The sequence below is a fragment of the Lissotriton vulgaris genome, chromosome 7, assembly GCF_964263255.1.
Source record: "Lissotriton vulgaris chromosome 7, aLisVul1.2, whole genome shotgun sequence".
In the NCBI taxonomy this organism is placed as follows: Eukaryota; Metazoa; Chordata; class Amphibia; order Caudata; family Salamandridae; genus Lissotriton; species Lissotriton vulgaris.
In genome coordinates, this window is record NC_141695.1 from 378,425,738 (window position 1) to 378,448,019 (window position 22,282).

At 52.0% G+C, this 22,282-nt stretch overlaps 1 protein-coding gene across 1 annotated transcript in view; it reads left to right on the forward strand.

Moving 5' to 3' along the window:
* The window catches only part of LOC147701684 (uncharacterized), a 761,267-nt gene that overhangs the window by 643,623 nt on the left and 95,362 nt on the right, over window positions 1-22,282 (forward strand). Inside the window, exon 17 of the mRNA XM_086929358.1 lies at window positions 7,196-7,300. Coding sequence (XP_086785484.1) covers window positions 7,196-7,300 — 105 coding nt within the window. The remainder of the gene's footprint in view (window positions 1-7,195; window positions 7,301-22,282) is intronic.

Sequence of the window (22,282 nt, forward strand, 5' to 3'; positions counted from 1 at the left end):
CTGTAGTGGAGGTGGTGGGGGCGGACTTGCCTACCATCTTAGCGTGAGTGCATGTTTAGTTTCAACTAGAGCGAGGTCTGCAAATCTAGCTGCTGCCATATTTAGTTTAGTTCACTTTTACAGGGCAAGGGCACAAGCCTCCCAACTGTAAAGGTTGCCACAGCTAGTGATGGTGGTAAAAGAGTGTTCTGATATACATCTGCCAGTGGATTCCTCTCCTTGTGAATATCCCCCTGCGTCAGCAACGTTCGGAAAACTCTTTTGTAGCACGCCGGCGTGGACGACGTCACAGGAGCACGGCATTGCGCGCTACTCCGGCTGACGTCACAGACTCCTTATTAGGCCTACGTCGGCGTGATGACATCAGTTCCCTTTTTTCCGCGTCGTCGACACGAACGGTTTCTGGGATCTCTTGTGTTGCGGATAGTAACTTTGTTGCTATTTGTGTATTTCTGTATCTTTTCGAGCTGTTGTTCTTCGCCGAAGATGTCGTCGAAGAAGACAGGGTTAAAGCAATGTGGATCGTGTGCCAGGATGATGTCCATAACCGATCCTCATAGTGATTGCTTGTGGTGTCTGGGCTCGGACCACGATATCGGAGGATGTCGATCTTGTTCAAAGATGAACCTGAAGGCTCTACGTGAACGAGAGGCTAAACTTCTTCTGGCCAAGGTAAAGGGAAAAGATGCCAAGAGGTCTTCGAGGTCAAGATCCAGACGCTCGAGATCGAAGTCGAAGACGAGATCGAGATCCAGGTCGAGGTCTCAACCGGAGTCGGCGTCGAAGTCTGCTTCAGGTCATGCTTCGGGTTCCTCGAGGAAAAAACATAAGAGGAAGAAGTATAGCTCGAGGCATCATTCCGGCAAGGAGTCTGATTCGAAGAAGAGGTCTTCATCCCGTAAGCACCGTAAGGACTTTTTGTCTCCCTCGCCATCTCATGAGCCTGAAGGTGAAGCCTCGCCCTTTCAGTCCAGAGGGCCATCTCCGGATCCGGAACCGAATCCGTCTCTGGATTCGTGTCAGTCTTCTGAGCATGAGGAAGAAGACGTTGAGAATCCTCAGGCTTCAGCGACTCCGGTGCATCATCCAGAGGGACATGAGGGTCGTGAAGATGCGATTCCGGTGCAGCCTCCGCTGAAGCAGCCAGTTGGTTTGTACCCTCAGTTTCCTGGTCCTGAACAGGACCCCTCTCATTTCCTTAACGCCATATATGGCGTCTATGCGAGAGCAATGTACCCCACTGGTGCACCGGCTGGTCCAATGGGTCCATTGTCATTTAACTTGGGCGTACCTCAAGCGTACGCACCGGCGCCTTTTCTGCCGTTTATGCCGACGCCTTATCCATCTTGGCTTGGTTCAGTGCCGCCGAGGTCATCGACTCTGGAGCGGCCTCGGGATCGGATTCGAGATTCGGCGCCGGTTCCAGCTTCCCATCCTCAGGCTGTTCCAGTTCCTCACTCAACGCCGGTCCCGGCTCCGTCTAAGTCGTTACCGGATCCGACGGCTTCGGATGGAGTGGTGGAGTCGTAGGGCACAGCGTCTCATGGAAGAGAAGGAGTATGAGTATCCGGAAGTAGAGGAAGGATAACTTCAGGATCAGGAAGATTATTTTGAGGATCTGCATAGTGCAAGTGGTTTGGAGTTTTCGCCAGAATGGGGGTTGCTTGCAGTTTCTGATGCACCCTCTAAGGATGTGGCACCATACCATGTACTAATTAAAAAGGCTGCAGAACTGCTTAACTTGACTTTGCCTTCAGAAGAGTTTAAGTATAACATTCTTACGGTGTACCCAATCAATATGACAATTTACAGAGGGAGCACTTACCCTCTGACACTGATCAGCAGTGGCAGAGGGTCCAAAGCATCTAAACCAGCAAAAACGAAATCCAGCACAGCATCAAAAATACATGAGTCAGAGGCAAAAAGATGGGGGAAAAACCACGCCAAGGATGTCAGGTCTAACACTGAGGTTCTACATTCACCCTCTTCTGTTGTTGAGCCGACTTTCCCATTCACTGAGACTCTTACTGAACCGATAATGCAAGTCTGGAAAAAGCCTTTGATTGCTCCTGCGGTGTCTAGAACTGTGGCAAGACGCTATAGGGTTGCACCTGGTGACCCTGAATTCTTAACTTCCCATCCTTCGCCAGAAAGTCTGGTTGTTCAGGCAGCTTGTTCTAAAAAGTCGGCGGGTGTTTTTCCCCAAGTTCCAGGGGATAAGGACTCGAAAAAATTGGATCAGAATGCCAAGAAAGTATTATCGTCAAGTAGCATGGCCCTGAAATCGACGAATGCTACTTGTCTGCTGGGCAGATATGTACATACCTTGATGGATACAGTTAAGCAATTATCATCAAAGCTTCCGGAGGAAGATCGGAAGAACTTCAATGATGTGTCTCAAACGCAGGCTGCGGCTCGCCAGGTGATTCAGAGTGGCATGGGCACGGTGGACTCTGTGGCCTGAATAATGGGTACCTCAGTCGCCACTAGAAGGGCCGCTTAGTAGAAATCGTCTGAATTTTCATCTGATGTCCAGGCTGCTTTGTTGGATTTGCCTTTTGATGGCACTGGCCTTTTTGGAAAAAAGGCTGACGCAGCCTTAGAAAGGTTCAAAGATAGCAGGGCGACTGCAAGATCTTTGGGCTTTCAGGCTAGAGGCTCTCCACCAAGAAATTCAGAGGTTTTGGAAGGTCTTCTTTTCGTGCCTATAGGCAGAGCCAACAACAACAGCAGCAGCAACAGCAGAATCCTTTGTATAAGTCCTATAGAGGCAAACAAAGATGCCGTGCCCGAGGTCGTCAAGCCTCCTTCTCCTCAACTTCCTCTTCGAATACCCATCCCCCACCTAGAACAGCAAAGCAGCCCTAGATCCGCCATTCTGGATCATGCGGGTCCTGTAGGGGGTCTGCTTACCTGTTTTCTACGAGATTGGGAATCTGTTACATCAGATCTTTGGGTTCTCAATCTTGTAGAGAATGGGTATGCTCTTCCCTTTTGGGAGTTTCCCCCCAATTACCCTCCTTGCCAAGGTTTTTGTTCAGAGGACCACCTGCTTCTCTTGCAGGAAGAAGGCCTGGCTCTTTTCAGAAAGGGTGCGATAGAGGTGGTTCTGGAGCAAGAGAGGGGCCAGGGATGTTACTCCCGGTATTTCCTGATCCCCAAGAAGGATGGCAGGCTTCGTCCAATCCTGGACCTCAGGGTTTTGATCCTTTATCTCAAACAGGAGAGGTTCAAGATGCTCACTCTTGCGCAGGTTCTTAAAGCGCTGCTGGAAGAAGAATGGATGGTGTCAATCGACTTGCTGGATGCATATTTTCACATTCCGATCCTGAAGTCGCACAGGAAGTATCTCCGTTTTACGGTGGGTTCGCAACACTACCAGTTTGCGGTCCTTCCGTTTGGACTTACTACTGAGCCTCGAGTCTTCATCAAGGTTATGGCTGTGGTGGCAGCACATCTCAGGAGGTCGGGGATTCAAGTGTTCCCCTATCTGGACGACTGGCTGATCAAAGCAGAGTCGCCGGAGAAGGTGCTCCATCATTTGCAAGAGACAACTCAGTTGTTGCACAGACTGGGTTTTTCAATAAATGTACCCAAATCTCACCTGGTGCCCTCCCAGCGCAACCTGTTCATAGGTGCGGTACTGGACACTACTGTGTGTCGTGCATTCCCTCCTCCTCAAAGGATTCGCGACATACAGGAGATGATTCCTTTATTTCACAATGGAGCGGTTGTTCCAGTCCTGAAGGTCCTTCGTCTGCTCGGTCTAATGGCTTCTTACATTCTGTTGGTCAACAATGCACGCTGGCACATGAGGGCACTCCAGTGGTGCCTCCGCAGGCAGTGGTATCAGCACAACTGAGATCTCAGGGAGTCAGTGAGGATCTCCAGAGAAAGTGCGGCGGATCTGTCTTGGTGGGGCGTGGAAGGCAATCTGTCTCAAGGAAAGCCTTTTCAGCTGCCTCCATCGGTGGCCACAGTGATAACGGATGCATCCACTCTAGGGTGGGGTGCTCATTTAGGGGACCTGGAGGTCAAAGGTCTTTGGTCTCCAGAGGAAAGGTTGCTTCACATCAACCTTCTCGAATTGCGGGCTATACGTTTAGCGCTCACGGCCTTCCTCCCTTCCCTTGGCGGTCGGTCGGTTCAAGTCCTGACGGAAAACACCACTGCGATGTGGTATGTCAACAAGCAGGGAGGAGTGGGATTGCGGTGTCTCTGCAGAGAGGCTCTGCGTCTCTGGTCCTGGGTTCAGGACCATCAGATTTGTCTGATGGCAAATCATCTGGCCGGAGTTCTGAACATACGTGCAGACAGTCTGTCGGCAGTTCTCGGCCGACCACGAGTGGAGGCTTCACCCGGAGGTGGTTCGACGCGTCTTCCGGATGTGGGGAACTCCTCGGGTGGACCTGTTTGCCACTCACGAGAATGCTTACTGCCCGTCATTCTGCAGTCTCCAGTTTCCGATGCAAGGAGCTCCGGGAGACGCGTTTCAGTTGAGTTGGGACTCGCAACTACTTTTTGCATTTCCTCCCATACCCTTGATTCCTCTGGTTCTGAGGAGGATTCCCCAAGACCGGGCCCAAGTTATATTGATCGCCCTGGATTGGCCAAGAAGGGTGTGGTACACAGATCTTCTCCACCTCTCCTCGTGCTCGCCGCTCTGTCTCCCTCACAGGGCAGACCTCCTCTCTCAGATGGAGGTGCAGGTTCTACACCCCCACCTCAGGACACCTTCATGCCTGGAGATTGAACGGGGCAATCTGAGTTTTTTCTCTCCCTCACGATGTGGTGGATGTCATTTTATCAGCCAGGCGTGATTCCACCAAGTCCATCTATTTTTATAGGTGGTCTAAATGTGTTGCTTGGTGTGGGGAGAGGTCCATTGACCCTTTAAGGGCTCGTTTGTCCAGTATTCTTCAGTTTGCACTTTCATTGGCAAAGGTTATTTTTCGGCCTTATTGGCTTTCCTTTGTTTGCCTAACCAGCCCTCTTTGTTTAAATCTCCGATTGTTCTACGTTTCATTAAGGGCCTTACCAATACATTTCCCCCTACTCCTTTATTGTACCTCAATGGGACTTGAACCTTGTTCTTACATTTTTGATGGTTTCTCCTTTTGAACCTTTACACTCCTGTCCCTTGAGACTTTTGTCTTTCAAAACTGTCTTCCTGATCGCAATTACCTCGGCAAGGAGCTTCAGGCTCTTAGCTCTAAGCCCCCGTTCTTGACCATTCATGCAGATAGAATGGTTCTCAGGACCAGGTCTGCTTTTCTGCCTAAAGTGGTAACTCCATTCCATTTAGGACAATCCATTACCCTCCCTAACTTCTATCCTCCCCCTCACCCTTCCAAGGAGGAGGAGAGGCTTTATCGCTTGGACCCTAAGAGGGTGGTGAGCTTCTACCTGGACTGGACAAAGGAGTTCAGGTTGGATGACCAGCTGTTCGTTGGATTTGCTGGCTGCAGGAAGGGAAGATCGGTGCACAAGCGCACTCTTTCAAGATGGATAATTTTATGCATCAAGATCTGCTACTCCCTGGCGGGTAAGGACCCTCACTCTACTAGAGCAAAGTCTGCTACTTCTGCTTTATCTAGGGGTGTACCTGATGAGGATATTTGCAGAGCCGCGACTTGGGCCTCCCTCCACACTTTCGCAAAGCATTACTGCTTGGACACCGAGGTGAGGAGGGACGGCCACTTTGCGTGCTCCGTCCTCCAGGATTTTCTGGTATAGGAGAGTGGACACCCTCCTCCGGGAGTGGGGACTGCTGTGGGACTCTATTCACAAGGTGAGGAATCCACTTGCAGATGTATGTATCAGAAGAACAAGTTACTTACCTTCGGTAACGCTTTTTCTGGTAGATACAGTATCTGCCTGTGGATTCCTCACTGACCCGCCCGCCTCCCCGTTTTGTCCACTCTGCTATACCGGAGTTTATGATTTTTATGTATATTTATATTTGTATATATATTGGGTTTTTGATACCTTTGCTATGCACTGTGTGTAGTTTTGAATTGTATGTACTATGTACGCTGTATACATGTATATCTACTGTCATTGGTCCGTCCGGGTGCCTCGAAGGCACGGAAAAAAAGGGCGGAACTGATGTCATCACGCCGACGTAGGCCTAATAAGGAGTCGGTGACGTCAGCCGGAGTCGCGCGCGATGCCGTGCTCCTGTAACGTCGTCCACGCCGGCGTGCTACAAAAGACTTTTCCGAACGTTGCTTACGTAGGGGGATATTCACAAGGTGAGGAATCCACGGGCAGATACTGTATCTACCAGAAAAAGCGTTACTGACGGTAAGTAACTTGTTCTTCTGGACAGCCTGCCAGTAGTGTGCTAAAGAGGGACAGGACTACAGCAGGTGCCGTAAGCCTGCGTGGGGAGACAGTCAGAATGGACAGCAGAGCTTGTCTGGTGTAAGGTAGGCCCTGGACAAGTTGGAACAATGAATAATGTTAAGCAGAATTCTTAGGCATTCGCCCATTCTAGAGTCGTGAACTGCTGTGCCAAGACAAGTTTCCCAAACCTCCCCAACGCCTGTTAAGGAGACCATGGTGTGTTCTTACCAGGCTCTGAAGAGCTGGGTGATGAGATGCTGATCCACGCCCATTTCAGTGATCTTTTGCATAACATGGCTTAGCGTATATGTACTTAGAGTATCTACCAAAAACAGCTTTACCAAAGGTATGTAACTTGTCCTTCAACTTCATGAGATTCTTCATAAGTAATAAATAATCTCCTGCTTTCCCAGCAGCTTGCAATGATTTGTTTACTGTTTGATGCAGACTCTGGGCCCTGCTATGTAGCAAAGAATATACTGAGACCAACTGCCAGTTCTGAGCTTGATTGGACAGTCTTAAAGTTGCTGTTATTTCCTGTCTGTATGCCTACTTTTGATTTTTATTCTGCTAGCTTCATATCTGTGATGTTCTTTTAAATGATTGCCATTTGTGGGTTCAGCAGTTTGATTCCACTGAGGTTTTTCTTTTTTTACAGTAACAATTGCTTCCCCAACCTCCACCCAAGGAATAATATAAACTCAATTCTCTTTTTATATATTATGTGACTATCTGATCCTTCCTCTAACAGCACAAGTGCTAGCTAGATGCCTGAAATCATGAAGCCTTTTTGGTGTCCAAGGACCACCCTGTTTATTTCAGCATTATGTGCCACATTTATCCACAGCTCTATGAAGATATGCGGATTGAAAATGAGAATCTGAAAGATCAGTTGCAGGAAACGGAGCTGAAACTCACACAGTTAAAGCTTGAATTGGAGAGAGTCACACAGGTGAGCACATTGCTTTATAACAGACTTTCCTATGGCTAACCTCCTACTGTGTGCAATTGAATGCTGTTGCTCTTTTTGTATTTGTAGAGTGTTTCCAGCTGCACAAATCATGGGTTATTTTTCGTCCCGGACGTTTATCTTCCTTAGGCAGCCCAAAGTATGAGAATCTACTGCTTCTAGTGAATCCTTTTTCTCAGTTATCTTTTGTCTGAGTCCTTGCTCTGTTCCTAGGCCACCATGAATAAGAAGGCAGATTAGACCCTGAGGAGTCCTCTGCATACCGAGACTCTGAAGATTTCCTGTTTGTCAAAATATTTACAAGAACCTTCAAATGGTACCCAGTCGTTTCAGGGTTTTTTGGTCTGTTTACATGAAGCTTAGAGATATCTGCCATCTGTTATAGCTCTAACGAGATCTACTGCTAGAAATGCACCGAATTTGCTCCATGTTTGTCTGTTTGGTGCACCTTGAAGCTTAGTGATGCAGTCTTCTCACCTGTAAACTTGAATTAACCAATATCACTTCCGCTTCTCTGGACAGAGGTCGAACAAGATTAGATACCTGGGGATGCAAAGTGTTTGTGCCAGTGAGGTTTGCCCTATGTTCTGTTAAATCTACTTGGTTATTCACCCATTACATGCCTATTCCTTTGGAGCTGTCCTTTTTAGCGGTTGCATTATATATTATAAGATGGGGTACATGCTGCTAAGCAAGCAGTGTATACAGAGATGGAAAATGTAGCTGCCCAGTGCATGCTGTGTGGGCTTCAGTGTCATCCTGAGAAGGCATGCCTTGATATGCTCTGAGCTTTTCTAACCCGATCCAGATGTTAGTGCTTATTTTATAAAAATGCAGAGGTTGAGCATTTTGCTTAAAAGCCCATGGGTGGCGTTACAAATATTGGTGTTCCAAAAACCAAGTGTGCCTAATCTAACTCTACCTCATGCCTCTTTCATCATTTTGCATTTGTATATAGCCCTAACGTGGCCCAAGGGCATTAGAGCGCTTTACATGAAAAAATATATTTTACAAGCAAGCCAGACGTAAAACATTTTATGGTTCAGGGCGGTTGTGATTTGGCTAGAATCGGAGGATGTTGAGCTGAGGCTGGGATTCAAACCTGGATCCCCTATTCCAAATTTGTCACCTGTAGGCCTTTCGTCATTCCTGCTCCTCCATCCCTCCAGCCACAAAGCGTCACTTCGCCAACTGCTCAGAATTTGAGACAGGGGTGGAGGCCCAGGAGAAATGTTTTTACTGCACTGGCTGGGCATAACATTACATTATAGGTAATGAACAAGGTACTCCCTGCCTTTTCTAAAGGGGCGTGTTTGTATGTATGTATATATATATATATTACTTCATTCCATACTTTATGATAAAAGAAGGCGCTGACTCCGTGAATCTTAATCCAAACGTTTATTACTGGATCAGTTTCTGCTTAGACGCGTTTCGGCCTTGTTCACTACTATATATATATAGCCTCTAGTTGGCTTAAACTGGTCATGCAGGCATGCTGAGATTCGAATAAAAAAAACTCATTTGCACCTTCAGCTGGCTCTGTTATAGTCTGTTCCCGTGTTTCCAGGAGATTTGGGATTGCAGGAAACTATGTGGCGAAACCTTCGGTATGAATATATATATATATATATATATATATATATCATCTTTTTGCATGGTTAGACCCCACGTTTTGCCTGGTTTTGATGTTTCAATTGAAGTTCACAGGGTTCCTACCAACCAGGTCCCCTGTGCCAGTGCTTCTTCCCTAAAATCAAATCCCCAGTTGGTATGGTACCCAGGGCCTGGGAGCTGATGAGGGTCCACCGGGACCCCCACTCACTGGGACCATTCCACTGCCCATGCAGCTTGCATGCCACTGTGAAGGAGAAAATGACAGTCGACCTGGTACCCTGCCTGGGTGCCATGCCAACCAGCACTGCCTGACGTCATAGGTAAATCACCCCTCTAGCAGGCCTCTCAGCCCTGAGACAGGGTGCGCTATAAGACAGGTGATGGGATATCTGTACGAGCAAATATGCCCCTACAATATTGGAGTCCATTCCTTAATATGATTAGTGTTCCACAGCACCACAATGGCTTCACTGAACACAGGAGTGTTTGGTACAAAAACTGCTCCTTTCAATAAATCCACACTGATTCCAGTATGGGATTTATTGTATCTAATAGAGACTACTAGCTGCAGATTCCTTAACATAGAATTATCCCCAGGCGTGAGACTGGACCCAGAAAACCTTTTGCCACAGCATCCCTGCACGCCGGGGGGGGGCGGCACCACGTGACTCTGCCCTGATGTCATCCGCGTATGTGACGTCAGCGTGGATACAGAAGTCCCACACCGGCGCGCCTACGTCAGTTTTCTCCTTTTCCGCGTGCAACGCGGATCCAGTTTGTTTTCTTGGCCTGTTTCAGGCTTTCCCTTTCTGAAAAGTATTTCTGGGAACAGTGTGCTAATGCCTTCGGGCTTTAAGACGTGCTCGTCTTGCGCATGCCAGATGTCGGCGACGGATCCCCATCCCATCTGGATGTGGGAATTTGGGGAGCACCACGATTTTACAGATTGTGAGGCTGAAACCGAAGTCCTGGCGGGTGCGCCGGATGAAACACTTTTCGGCGTGCATGTCTTGGTCAGCGTAGTCACCGCACCAGTCCCCCGCGGATGGGTTCAAGAACCTCAGTCTTCGGTATCGTCCTCCTCCCAGGCCGCAAGACCGTTGCTCACATGTTGGTAAGTGTCAGTTTGTCCCCAAGGGCTAGTTCCGGGCGTGGGCTCTCTGCGACTGGTGCAGCCCCGCGCGTCGCCACCCTATCTGCCGTTCCCGGGTGCGGGGGGCGACTAGAGCCCAGATGGAGTCCTATGCAGCGGCCTTGCAGGCCTCGTTGGCGGCTCCTTCTCCTCCTTCCCCTCCTGCGACGTCTGCGGATCACTTGCCGCTTGCGGGGACTTCTGTGGCGTTGCCGGTGGCTTCAGCAAGTCTGGATCCAGGTTTGGAGGATGTGGTGCTGTTGGGGTGCGGCCCTGTGGGGTTCCCTCTGTGGATTTGGGGGTCTTTTGGCAGACCACCAAAGGTGCAGGGTCCACGGGTCCGAAATACAAACTGAGACCAATGCTGGAGCCAGAGAGAAAGGATATTTATTACAATCTCATGATATGGAGAGGGCATCCACAACAGACACCCATAGCTGTCTGAGGAGGCAGTCTGATCAGCGCTTTGGTTCTGCTCCTCATACATCCTCTATCCTGCCCCAGGCATGTAAGGGAGTTGTACCAATAATACTCTATTACATTCCTAAACCCTAGTCAATCTGGAGAATCAGCAGGTGAGTAGCCTTTGGGGGTTTTCGCAGGACATGGGCAAAACATTATAATTGCATAGTACACAAAGGTCAATCTGATTAGTTGATACTGCATGAGTACATGGTTAATCTGATAAGCACAGGTAACGGTGAGGCCCCTGCAGGGTGTAGGCGAAAAGCATGTTTATACAAATAAGTCCACAAATATTAGTTGTTTGGAACCCTGCAGGGCACAGGCGAGAGGTATGATTGCACAGCAAGCAGGGATAGGCCTGTTGATGGACGCCTGCAGGGCGCAGTGTGCAGGGTGAGGACGATAAAAGTCTGAGAAATTCCCTGTCCGACTGGTTGAGCACGGGCTGGTTAGTTTGTAGCAGGCCAAAGCACGAACAGGGTGTGAGTGTCCGTGCAGGAATGTGGCAGGTCAAAAGTGGAGCTCCAGAGTGTTCGTGATACAGAGAGGTCAGTCACAAAGGGCACAGCACAAAATGGCGGAGTGAATGGCAAGATAACTGATATACTTTTATAGAGAGTACAAAAGGGCTGAGCGAGTGTCAAGATAAAGTCTATTTTTCACACCTCCTTCGGACCACATCGTCTCGGCCAGGGGCTGGCTGGGGGGTCGGGCATGTCCCTGGGCCCCCCTCAGCGCAGGCGGCTGCCTCGTCGGAGGTAGTAGACGCCTTTTCGGCGCCGTTCTTTAGCTGCCCCGGCTCACCTTCAGTCTCCTGCGCCGCGCTTTGTGGCGGATGTCGTTCCGGCATCTACTTCGGCGCTGGTCGAAGTTGACCTGACTCCTTTCGTGGACTTTATGGCGCCAGGCAGGCGTCTGGTCGATGACTCGTCTTCAGACTCCTGCTCTTCTCCAGCGGATCGGCGCTTGCTGGTTTCGTCCTCCCCAGAGATGGGCCGCTACATCGTGGCTTTTTCCCTGACATCGTCTAAGGACGGCTCTTCCCCGTCACCCCAGCCACCGCGGCACTTTGCCGGAGATGCCGCGGGTTCCCCACTCCTCGGCCCCCCTTCTTCCTTTCCGGACTTGGCCTTTTCTTCCTCCAGTTCGTCTGGAGGACAGCCGCCTTAGATTGCAGCTGTTGCCCACAGAGGAGCTGCCCCTTCTCCTTGGAGTCTCTGGGTTGCACTTCTTCGGTGCTCCTCTACATTGCTTGGGCCTTTGGGGCATCTGGCGGGCATCCTTGGTCCTCTACCTGGGCGTGCGGTGCCCTGCCCTTCTTTCGCCTTGCCCTTGTTCCTCCTACCGGGTGAGGGCGGGCTCTTTTTCTTGTATCCCCGCTTCCCCTCGGGGGTCGGTGGTCGTTTAGATGAAGGGTTCCCCCCCCCCCCTTTCCTGGGGGGACAGGTTCCTCCCCCTGTCTGTTGACTCATCCCCTGTTGGGGCCCTGTGTTCAGTCCAGGCTAGTGAGGTCCTCTCGCAGACCCTCCTTCCCGATGGGTATGGCTAGGGTATCTCTTTTATGTTAAGGAATCTGCGGCTAGTAGTCTCTATCAAATGTACAAGTTACTTACCTTTGGTAACGATGTATCTGGAGACGATTCTAGAAGCAGATTCCTTCACAACCCGCCCTTCCTCCCCGTTCTGCGAGGACCTTCAGCTAGTCTTCTGCACTTGCCTCCCCTTGGGGGACTATGGCTTCTGTAAGTGCATTCATTCTTTCTTTCTTGGCAGAATGCTTTGTCCTGTTTTATTGTTTAATTCCTTCATTTCTGGCCATTGCAGGATGGGTTTCTATATCCTTCTGCGCATTTACGCTCTGGTTGTTCCAGGTTGGGGCCTTCTTCCCCCTCACACCCTCCCTTTTCATTACTACAGGTTCTGGCCACTCAGCTCTACCCTAGGTTTGGGTCAATTGGCTGTGTCTCTGCCCTCTGTTCCTTATGGGGGATGTGACCTTCTTTGTTGGGGTTGTCTGGGAGTACTGTTGTTACTTGGCTGTCCCTGACTTGTTCTCCTTCATTGTTATTGACTGAGGTGGTAGCATTGTGGTATGTTATTATGACGTTTTTTCGTGTACTCCTCTGTCCCCAAGGGGTCTGTCTCCATACTTGCAGGGTTGCTGCTCAGGGCGGTGCTTTGTTTCTTCTTTTCCCTGCTTTTCAGTACTGCAGTGTCTGGAACTACTCCATATGGTGTTCCCCGAAAAAAACTGACGTAGACGTGCTGGTGTGGGACTTAAGTATCCTCGCTGACGTCATGTACGCGGACAAAGTCATGGCGGAGTCACTTGGTACCATCCCCCCGGCGCGCAGGGATGCGATGGCAAAAAGTTTTCCGGGTCCAGTCTCACGCCTGGGGATAATTTGATGTTAAGGAATCTGCTGTTAGAATCATCTGAAAGAGACACGTTAGTGATAGATTCCTTACCTTAGAATATCCCCAGGCGTCAGACTGGATCCGGGAACTTTTGCCTGGCAGTACCCTTGCGCGTCGGTAGGCGTAGTCTGCGGCTCCGCGTCCGTCGTGGACGCTGTGATGACGTCGTCGGAGTACTTAGACGCCGCCTCCGCGTGCTGACGTCAGTTCTTCTTTTTTCCGCGCCAGCCAGCGCAGATCTGGAAAGAGCAGTTACCCAAGTCAATTTTTGACTAACTTTTTGATCATTCTTCGAAGTCTCACGACTCCGATCGGTGCCGTAGGGATGCCCGGATTTAAACACTGTGAGGAGTGCGACCGCACGATGTCGGTCACAGCCCCCCACCACCTGTGTTTGACCTGTCTAGGCGTCGACTACGACGACAAGGCCTGCCCCGACTGCCGGGCCCTATCTTCGAAAGCCAGGCGGGAGTGGTCCCGCAGGCGACTCGAACTCCGGCAGTCGGCCCCGCGCCGCGTAAGGTCCCGGTCCCGGTCCCACGGGAGGTCGAGGGACAGGTCGCGGGGACGGAGCCACCAGAGCTCTGGGAGTCGGCACCACTCCTACGGGTCGAAGTCGTCATCAGGTAGGAAGCACAAGAAGTCGAAGAGACGTCATCGCTCTTCTGACTCCCCCCGACGCTCGCGCGATGCGGCCGGGGTTTCGGGTGACACCGCCCACGCGGCTCCTTCGGAGTCGCGGGCGTCGCGACCTGCCCCACAGCCTCCGGTCCCTGGGCAGAACGCGATGCCGGAGGAGATCGAGCGATTCCTCATGTGCCAGGCGGCTACATGGGACTCGCTGCACACGTTTGTAAGACATTATTGCCTGGACAGTCAAGTCCGGAGGGATGGCTTCTTTGGCCGTTCCGTCCTCCAGGACTTTCTGGTGTGATTATAGGTTCGCAGACCCACCACCACGGGGTTGGTATTGCTGGGGTATCTATTCTAAGGTAAGGAATCTATCACTAAAGTGTCTCTTTCAGATGCACAAGTTACTACTTGTGTAACGATATATCTGTAAGAGATATTAGTTAGTGATAGATTCGTTACCGACCCACCCATCCTCCCCGTTCTGCGAACCGATATCTAGGGTTAAGGTCATCCCCTTTCAGGGCCCTAGTTTCTTGGCACAAGTGTTTGTTTTTGGCATAGCTCTGCGTTTCTGGAGCGGAAAAGCTGTGTCTAAGAACTGACGTCAGCACGCGGAGGCACAGCCGCAGACGACGCCTACTGACGTGCAAGGGTACTGCTACGCAAAAGTTTCTGGATCCAGTCTGACGCCTGGGGATATTCTAAGGTAAGGAATCTATCACTAACTAATGTCTCTTACAGATATATCGTTAAACAAGTAGTACCTTGTGCGTCTCCACCAGATACATTGTTACCAAAGGTAAGTAACTCGTACACCATGTACCTGTGGGCACCTCAGAGGTGCCCCCTGAAAACCTGCCAACTCTGGTGTAGTCTCCAACTGGCTATAGGCAGCCAGCCACCACCAGACATGTTTCTGGACCCCTTTGTGGAGAGTCACCGACAGGAAAATTTGGAAGAATAGGTGTGCCCACTGTGAGAAGTTGGCCTGATATATGTTCACTAGTTCTAGTGACCACCTTGTATCAGTCCCAACAACCCTTATGGTGATTGGTTGTAAGTCAACCTTATAGACCAGCTATCCTAGTAGCGTGGACAAAAGCAGTCTTTAGGCTAAACTCTGAATGGCATGTGAAGCCAGCTGTTTTACCACATATAACCCCTTGAATACCAAGTGAAAGGACACCACACAGGTTGTTATGAAAATAAACAGATATTTATTAACTAACATACACCTCTGAACTCTTTATGAGGTCAGAGGGCTAAGCACATGACAATACTAAAAAGGAAATACGAGTTCGCACAATATTTACAAGTGCGCCTTAGGGGCACGACAAACCATATACTCAAAACAATGGAATGCGAGGGAAGAAAATACTGTAAGGAGATCCAGAGGCTGGAGGACCGCTGGGACTACGCTACAAACTAGGTAAGTAAGGAGCAGGAGGCCCACGGGGCTCACGTGCAGAGTGGAAACTCTCACGCGCGATACGTACCAACGTCTATGGATACTACAGTGTTAGAAAGTTACGGATTCCGGACGAACCCGGCTGGATGGAGGGAAAACAACAGTGGACCTGGACACTAGGAGAGTGAACACAGACTTAAGCACCTAGAAGCTTTAGTTACCTAACCCACAGGCTGCGGGTGCATAGAGCTGAAGTTTCGTCGGGTTTGCTGCGTTGATCCCGGTGATGCCTGAAACAAGGAGTTGCTGGCAGGCAGCCAGATGGAGGAGTCCGGTGGTTCCAAGGATGGAACTAGGAAGAAGAAGTCCTGAAAGGAAAGGGGACAGAGTCTCGGTCACTAGCCAGTGACGGTGCTGGAACCAGGAGGGAACCAGATGCTGTCGCCGCAGTCATGTGAAGGAAGGGTCGCTTCTCTCTGTAGCTGCATGGACCAGGAGCTGCTCTTCATGACCAGGCTGGAGGCACGAGCTGTCCCACGTAGTCTGCTGCTGTTGGCGGTGTTGGATCGTCGATCTGGTCAACAGGCCTTGGCTAAAGCAAGCCACGCGGTGGAACAAAGATGGCGTCTGGTGCGGACCAGAAGGGTCCGGGGTGCTCCTCTTTTACAAGGAAGCAAGGGGCAGTCTGGGGGACCAGACCAGCAGTGTTGGATTCTTCGGATCGTCGTCTCAGAGGTCACTAGCCAGCCGGCAAGTGACCAGACAACAGGACAAGCAGCAACCAGGCAAAAGGGCCCCACGCAGATCTTGTAGATGCTGGGGGGCTGGTCTTTAGTGCAGGAGCTGCATCGGTGTGGGGCTTCTCAGACCCCAATGCACTCACTCGAGGATCCCTCGGCGGTCGTGCTGGAAGCGCTGTGCAGGTTTCTCAAGATGGCTGTCTCCACGTTGCTCATCGCACCCACGGGTCCCAGCTGTGCTATGGATGTGGGTAGAGGTCAGAGGAGTCTGGAGGTCCGGGTCTTGTGGAGCTGAGTCGGCGGATTCCGGGATGGAAGGACTTGCAGCAAACCGCACAGGAGCTTGATGGTGCCTGCGAAGCAGGATGGTCACTCCCTGACCATAGGGGAGATTCTTCAGTCTTCTGGTAATTAGGAGGTCGAAGGTCAAGAGTTTCTTCGTGGAAGTTGTCAAGATTAATCTAACTGGGAATGGGACCAGCTCCTACCTTTATTCAGCTAAAGGGGGCTGCACTATGACTAGGTCCCTCCTCTGGGTGGGACCAGGAAGGGGGGTGGTTACACCCCCTTTCCTTTGTCCGGTCTTGCGCCAGCTCTGGGGCTGGAGTGCCCCAGGAACTGGTTCTGACCGGTGTATGCTAGCACCTCCCAAGGCAGGAAACCCTTTGTCCAAGCCTCCCTCGGTGGAAGGACTCCCAGCAGCAGGAGGTCAGACTTGTGTCTGTGGTGGCAGCATCCATTTTGTGATGCTGAGGCTCGAGTTAACTTTAACCGGGGTTCACAGTTACATACATGTCATGTCCCTCTAGAAGGATGGAATGCTACCCCCGTCGCCAGAATTGGCGAGGGGGTAGTATTCCAATTCGTATGACACCTTACTCGACATGTTTTGATAATGCTATGCCAAAGTTAGCATTTGACAACGAGGTTCATAATGCACTTAAGAGTATATGGTATAGCGTTATCATGGAACAGCTATTAGGACTTGGTTCCGCAAGCTGCAAACGGGCTCAGCTCATGCCAGAGCACCATCTCACATAATTCCAAGCACTCTGCCTGCAGGATTGATAAGGCCTGCCATAGGAGTGACTGAAAGGAATATATGTGTCCATTTTAGGGTTAGATATAGGAATACTATATCTAAAGCAAAGGGTGATTACACCACCTTGCCCCAGCTGTCGTGCAGCCAGTTGTCTGTTTAGATGGCCTGCCAGGGGTGGCATAATACATGCTTCAGCCCCTGGTAGGCCCTGGGTACACCTATGCCCTGGGTACCTATAGTACTCTATACAGGGACTGATAAGGTGGCCCAGTACCAATTGGTAAATGCACCTAAGGTACATGCTTGTCAATTTAGAGAGAGAACAGCTAGGCTGTGGGTCTGATTGGCAGGCCCACAGCCAGGGAAAGTCGTAAACCAGTGAAGCAAAAAGCAAAAATCGGGGGTGACCATAGGATTGCAGACCCTACTCTCCTACACCCACCTCTGCCAACTCCACCCCTAAGGTGGGGGAAGCAAGGTAAAGCACATCTTTCGGTCCCCGCCATCTACCCCTCCAATCAGGTTAGGTTCTGTGCCCCCTCCCAATGAAGGGTGGCATAATAATAATGTAGTCTCCCCATGTAAGGTTCTCATTGGCCCTACCTGCGACTCTCCTAAAGCTTCCTTAAATCTAGTATTTATGTGGCTCCCACAGACCTAAAAACTACTTCTGCAAAGTCCTAATTAAGAAAGAAGACCTCACTACAGAGAAGACTGAGGATGACGACTGCCTTGGGCCCATCCCTACCAGCCTATCTGCAGCTTTGCGACCTGTCTTGCAGCCAGCGACCACTGAAAACCCAGGGAGGACTGCTGCCTTCGAAAAAGACTCAAATCTTCCGTGGACAGCTGACCTGACCAAAAGAAACCTACTCCAAGGACTCCGGATCCAGGTGGATTCTCAGCTCCTGCCCACTCTGTACACGACGCCCACAGCCTAAGTCTGAGTGGCTTACCTGTGCAGTGAAGTCCCCCCAGTGGTGCTGCCTTGAATCCAGCGTTGGCTGATCTTCACGGTGGTGCCTGCAGAGTGAATCCAGAGTCTCCCCACAACCGGCTCCGGTAAGAAGACTCCAACGTAGAAAGGCACCCCTGCACTCAAAGCCTCAGGGCCTTGGTGAACTGAACCAACGGTGCCCCCTACATCCAACTTACCTCTGCTGTTATTCTTTCTCCTGCAACCTCCTGTACCTTGCCTTGAGCCTGTTTGCCAAAACAAGAATCTCCATTGAAACATATTGGGTCCCTGATGTCGAATTTGCCACCGCCGTGCCACTGGTGGTGTATGTTTGGTGCTGCTTTGTGGCCCCCCATGCTTGTGCTAACCCCCAAAGCCTGCAACAAACTTGCTTACCTGCAAGCAGTGTGATTTCAGGCCCCCCAGTCTCCATTGAAAAGCATTGGGAGGAACTACTAATTTGACCTCAGCACCCCACTGCCGCTGGTGGTGCAGTTTTGGTACTCACCTGACCCTTGGCCCTTGCTGACTTTTGGGATTATAAGTGACTTACATACCTGTTTTAACTGCAATATTGTTTTCCCCATAGGATAAGTACAAAGTGAAATTTTCTAAAGTTGGTCTGGATCCCCTTCTTGAGTTGTGTGTCCATTATTGATCACTGTTGTGCAATAAATGTCTTACACTCCTGTGTGTTAGGCCTAAGGCCGCCCGCCAACACTACCACAATAGAGTACTTTGGGTTGTTTGGGTAATTTTATGGCACAAAATGCAGTGGTATAAAGAATAAAAAACGATATTCCAGAAAGCTGTGATATATGGGCAATATTTCAGATCTGAAAGAAACAGGTTAGTATTAGATTCCTTACCTTAGAATATCCCCATGCGTCAGACTGGATCCGGAAAATTTTGCGTAGCAGTACCCCTGCGCGTTGGTAGGCGTCGTCTGCGGTTCCGCGTCCGGCGTCGTTGGCACCGGGATGACGTCGTTGGAGTATTTAGACGCCACCCTTGCGCGCTGACGTTGGTTCTTCTTTTTTCCGCGCCAGCAAGTGCAGGACGGAGACAGTGTTACCCTTTAGTCAATTTTAGACTAAACTTTTTGGATCTTTTTGATTTGTTTTTCGAGTCGAATGGCTCCGACGGTGCCGGTAGGGATTCCCGGGTTCAAACCCTGCGTCGACTGTTACCGACCCCCATCGTCTGCGTCTTCATTGCCTGGGGCACGACCACGATGACAAGTCGTGCCCTGACTGCCGGGCCATGACGTCGAAGGCTAGGCGGGAGTGGTCCCGCAAGTGCCTCGAGCTCCGGCAGTCGGCCCGCGCCGTTCAAGGTCCTGGTCCGGAAGGATGTCGAGGGACCGGTCGCGGGGCCAGGGTAATCATAGCTCCGGGAGTCGTCACCATTCCTCGGGCTACAAGTCCTCAGGTAAGAGGCACAAGAAGTCAAAGAAGCATCATCGCTCTTCTGACTCCCAACCCGACGCCGCTCGCGCGACACGGCCGAGGGTTTCAGGAGACGCCGCCCACTCGGCTCCACTGGAGCCGCAGGCGTCACGGCCTGCTCCATTCCCGCTGGTCCTTGGCAAAACGCGACGCCGGAGGAGATCGAGGCCTTCCTCATGGCCATGAGGTCGCTCACTTCTCCGTCTGGTTCCGCGGCGCCTTCGGGCCAAGCGGCCCCGACTGGGTCCCCAAGCGGGCCGGGTGCTTCGGCCCCGGCGCCGTCAGGTGCTTCGCCCCGGCGCCATCGGCGACTTCGGTCCCGACGCCGCAGGGTCCTGCTGGATCCGGTTCCGGATTCGGGTCGACCTTACGACCTCGCCGGCGCCGGCCCCCAGTGCGTCGCCCCCGGCACCGTCCCAGGACATCATCGTCCCTGGTCCTACCCTCGATTCGGGTCCGGCGCCGTATTCAACGCCGCTAGGAGATTTTTACTTCTAAGACTGGCCCCACCCTTTGAACCTGAGTATTAGGAGATGGGTGGCGAGGAGGATTGGGAGGGGTCTGAGGGCCCTCTGGCACGTGAGTGCCAGCCTTATAAGGACTGGGCAGGTGAACTAGGGGATGCTAGTGGTCTGGACACTTTGCCAGACTCTGGTTTTGTCTCCCCTCCTACCGTGGCTACGGAGGAGGGGGATGCCTATAGTGTGGTGTTGACGCGGGCGGCCAAGGCTTTATCCCTTGAACTCCCAGTCAAGGCTGTGAGGACTAACCTCCTCACTGATCCTTAAACTGCAGGCAAGCTCCTCGGAGCCTCTGTTGCCGTTTAATGAGGCCTTATATGGCGTTCTTTTGGGCACCTGGTCCAGGTCCGCTACAGGTCCCCCTGTAGATAGGAACGTAGCCAGACGCCACCGCATGGCACCGGGCGACCCTTGCTTCCTGTCCACCCACCCTACCCCGAGAGCCTGTTCATACAGGCCTTTAACTCCCAGACCGCATTCCCGACTGCTCCCCCACGATCGGGAATCCAAGAGGTACAAACAGTATGGCAAGAAAATGTTCTCCTCCCTAAGTTTACGGTTGCAGTCCGTTAACACTGTGTGCCTCTTGGGCCGTTATACCCACTCTTTGTGGGACACGGTCGCAGCTGTGCTGCCACAATGTCCGGAGGAGGCCCGGACTAAACTCGCCCAAGCCCTGGCGAAGGGTCGAGATGCGGCATGGCATTCCATCTGGTAAGGACTGGATACAACGGACTCGCTAGGTAGAGCGATGGCAACGACGGTGGCGATTCGTCGCCACGCCTGGCTGAGGTCCGCCAACTTTTCGGATGATGTCCAGAACACACTTAGGAACTTGCCGTTTGATGGCCGTCGCCTCTTTGGCGACAAGGCAGACCGCGCGCGTGAGCGCTTTAAGGACTCCAGGGCTACGGCCAAGTCCTTGGGCCTGTCAGCCCCGCCCCAGCAACCTGCTGCCTTTCGCTCCATTCGTGTCCAAGGAAGGGGCGCCCCCTCACGTCCTACCAGCCACGGGCCGCAGACTAACATCCAGCGCGGTGGCGGACGTGGTAACTGCCATGGCGGTGCCCGGCGACAACGACTAGGCCAGTCCACATCCACCCCCGCAGCATCCGCCTCAAAGCCTTCCTAGTCCGAGCTTTCAGGCCCCATGACGCCAGTGGGGTGGCAGGGTACGCCATCACCTCCTTCACTGGTGCAACATCACTCCAGACAGATGGGTGCTGCAACTCGTCCTAAGGGGCTACTCCCTCCCCTTCGAGGCGACCCCTCCAGCCATGCCACCGCAGTGCCACAGCGTGTCGGAGGATCACTTGAATCTTCTGCGAGGGGAAGTTATGGCCCTCTTAGCCAAGGGGGCCATCGAGCACGTTCCAGGGCCAGAAGTAAGGTGTGTTACTCCCACTACTTTCTAGTTCCCAAGAAGGGCAAAGGGGGCCTACGCCCTGTCTTGGACTTGCGGAACGTCAACGGCTTCCTCCGGAAGGAGAAGTTAAAGATGCTGACTTTGGCACAGGTCTTAGCTGCCCTGGACCCGGGAGACTGGATGGTAGCATTGGACTTGCAGGACGTTTATTTCCACATCCCCGTCCTGCCGGCCCACCGGCGTTACCTGCGGTTCATGGTAGGCCACGAGCACTTCCAATTTACCGTGCTCCCCTTTGGCCTTACCAGCGCCCCACGGGTGTTCACGAAAGTGATGGCGGTGGTCACAACTCATCTGCGCAGGTTAGGGGTTTCAGTCTTCCCCCTACCTCGACGACCGGTTGTTGAAGGCGGGCTCGCCCCAGACAGACAGCCACCTCCAGACTACGGCCGACCTCCTGCACCTGCTGGGGTTCTGCATCAATGTGCCGAAGTCACACCTGTGTCCCTCTCAGAAGCTCCTCTTCATCGGAGCGGTTCTAGACTCTGCGCAGTTTCGGGTTTATCCTCCAGCAGGTTCGGGATATTCAGGTTCTGATTCCAATCTTTAAGTTGTTATCCCGAGTCTCGGTCAGGTTGACGCTGCAGCTTCTGGGTCTGACGGCCTCCTGCATTCTTCTGGTGCATCACGCCAGGTGGCGGATGCGGGCTCTGCAGTTTCAGTGGGCCCAGCATCAGGGCAACTTGTCTGACCATGTCTTGATCTCGGAGGGCACTGCAAGACAGTTGCACTGGTGGCTCACGGACCGCGATTGGGTCAGCCGCAGATACCCCAACCGGAGCACGTAGTTGTGACGGTCTCGTCCCTCCAGGGCTGGGGGGGGCCACATGGGAGCGGCGGAAATCAGATGCCTCTGGTCTCCGGCGGAGTCCCGGCTCCACATCAACCTTCTGGAGCTGCGGCGATCCGGCTTGCACTGAAGGCATTCCTCACCTCTGTCCGGGAGAGTGTAGTGCAGGTGTTCACGGACAACACCACCACCATGTGGTACTGCAACTAACAGGGCGGGGTGAGGTCGTGGGATCTATGCCAGGAGGCTCTGCACCTCTGGCAGTGGCTGGAACATTAGGGCGTGACCCTGGTGGTTCAACACCTGGCAGGTTCCCTGAACGCCAGGGCGGACGAACTCAGCCGTCGGTGCATGATGGATCACGAA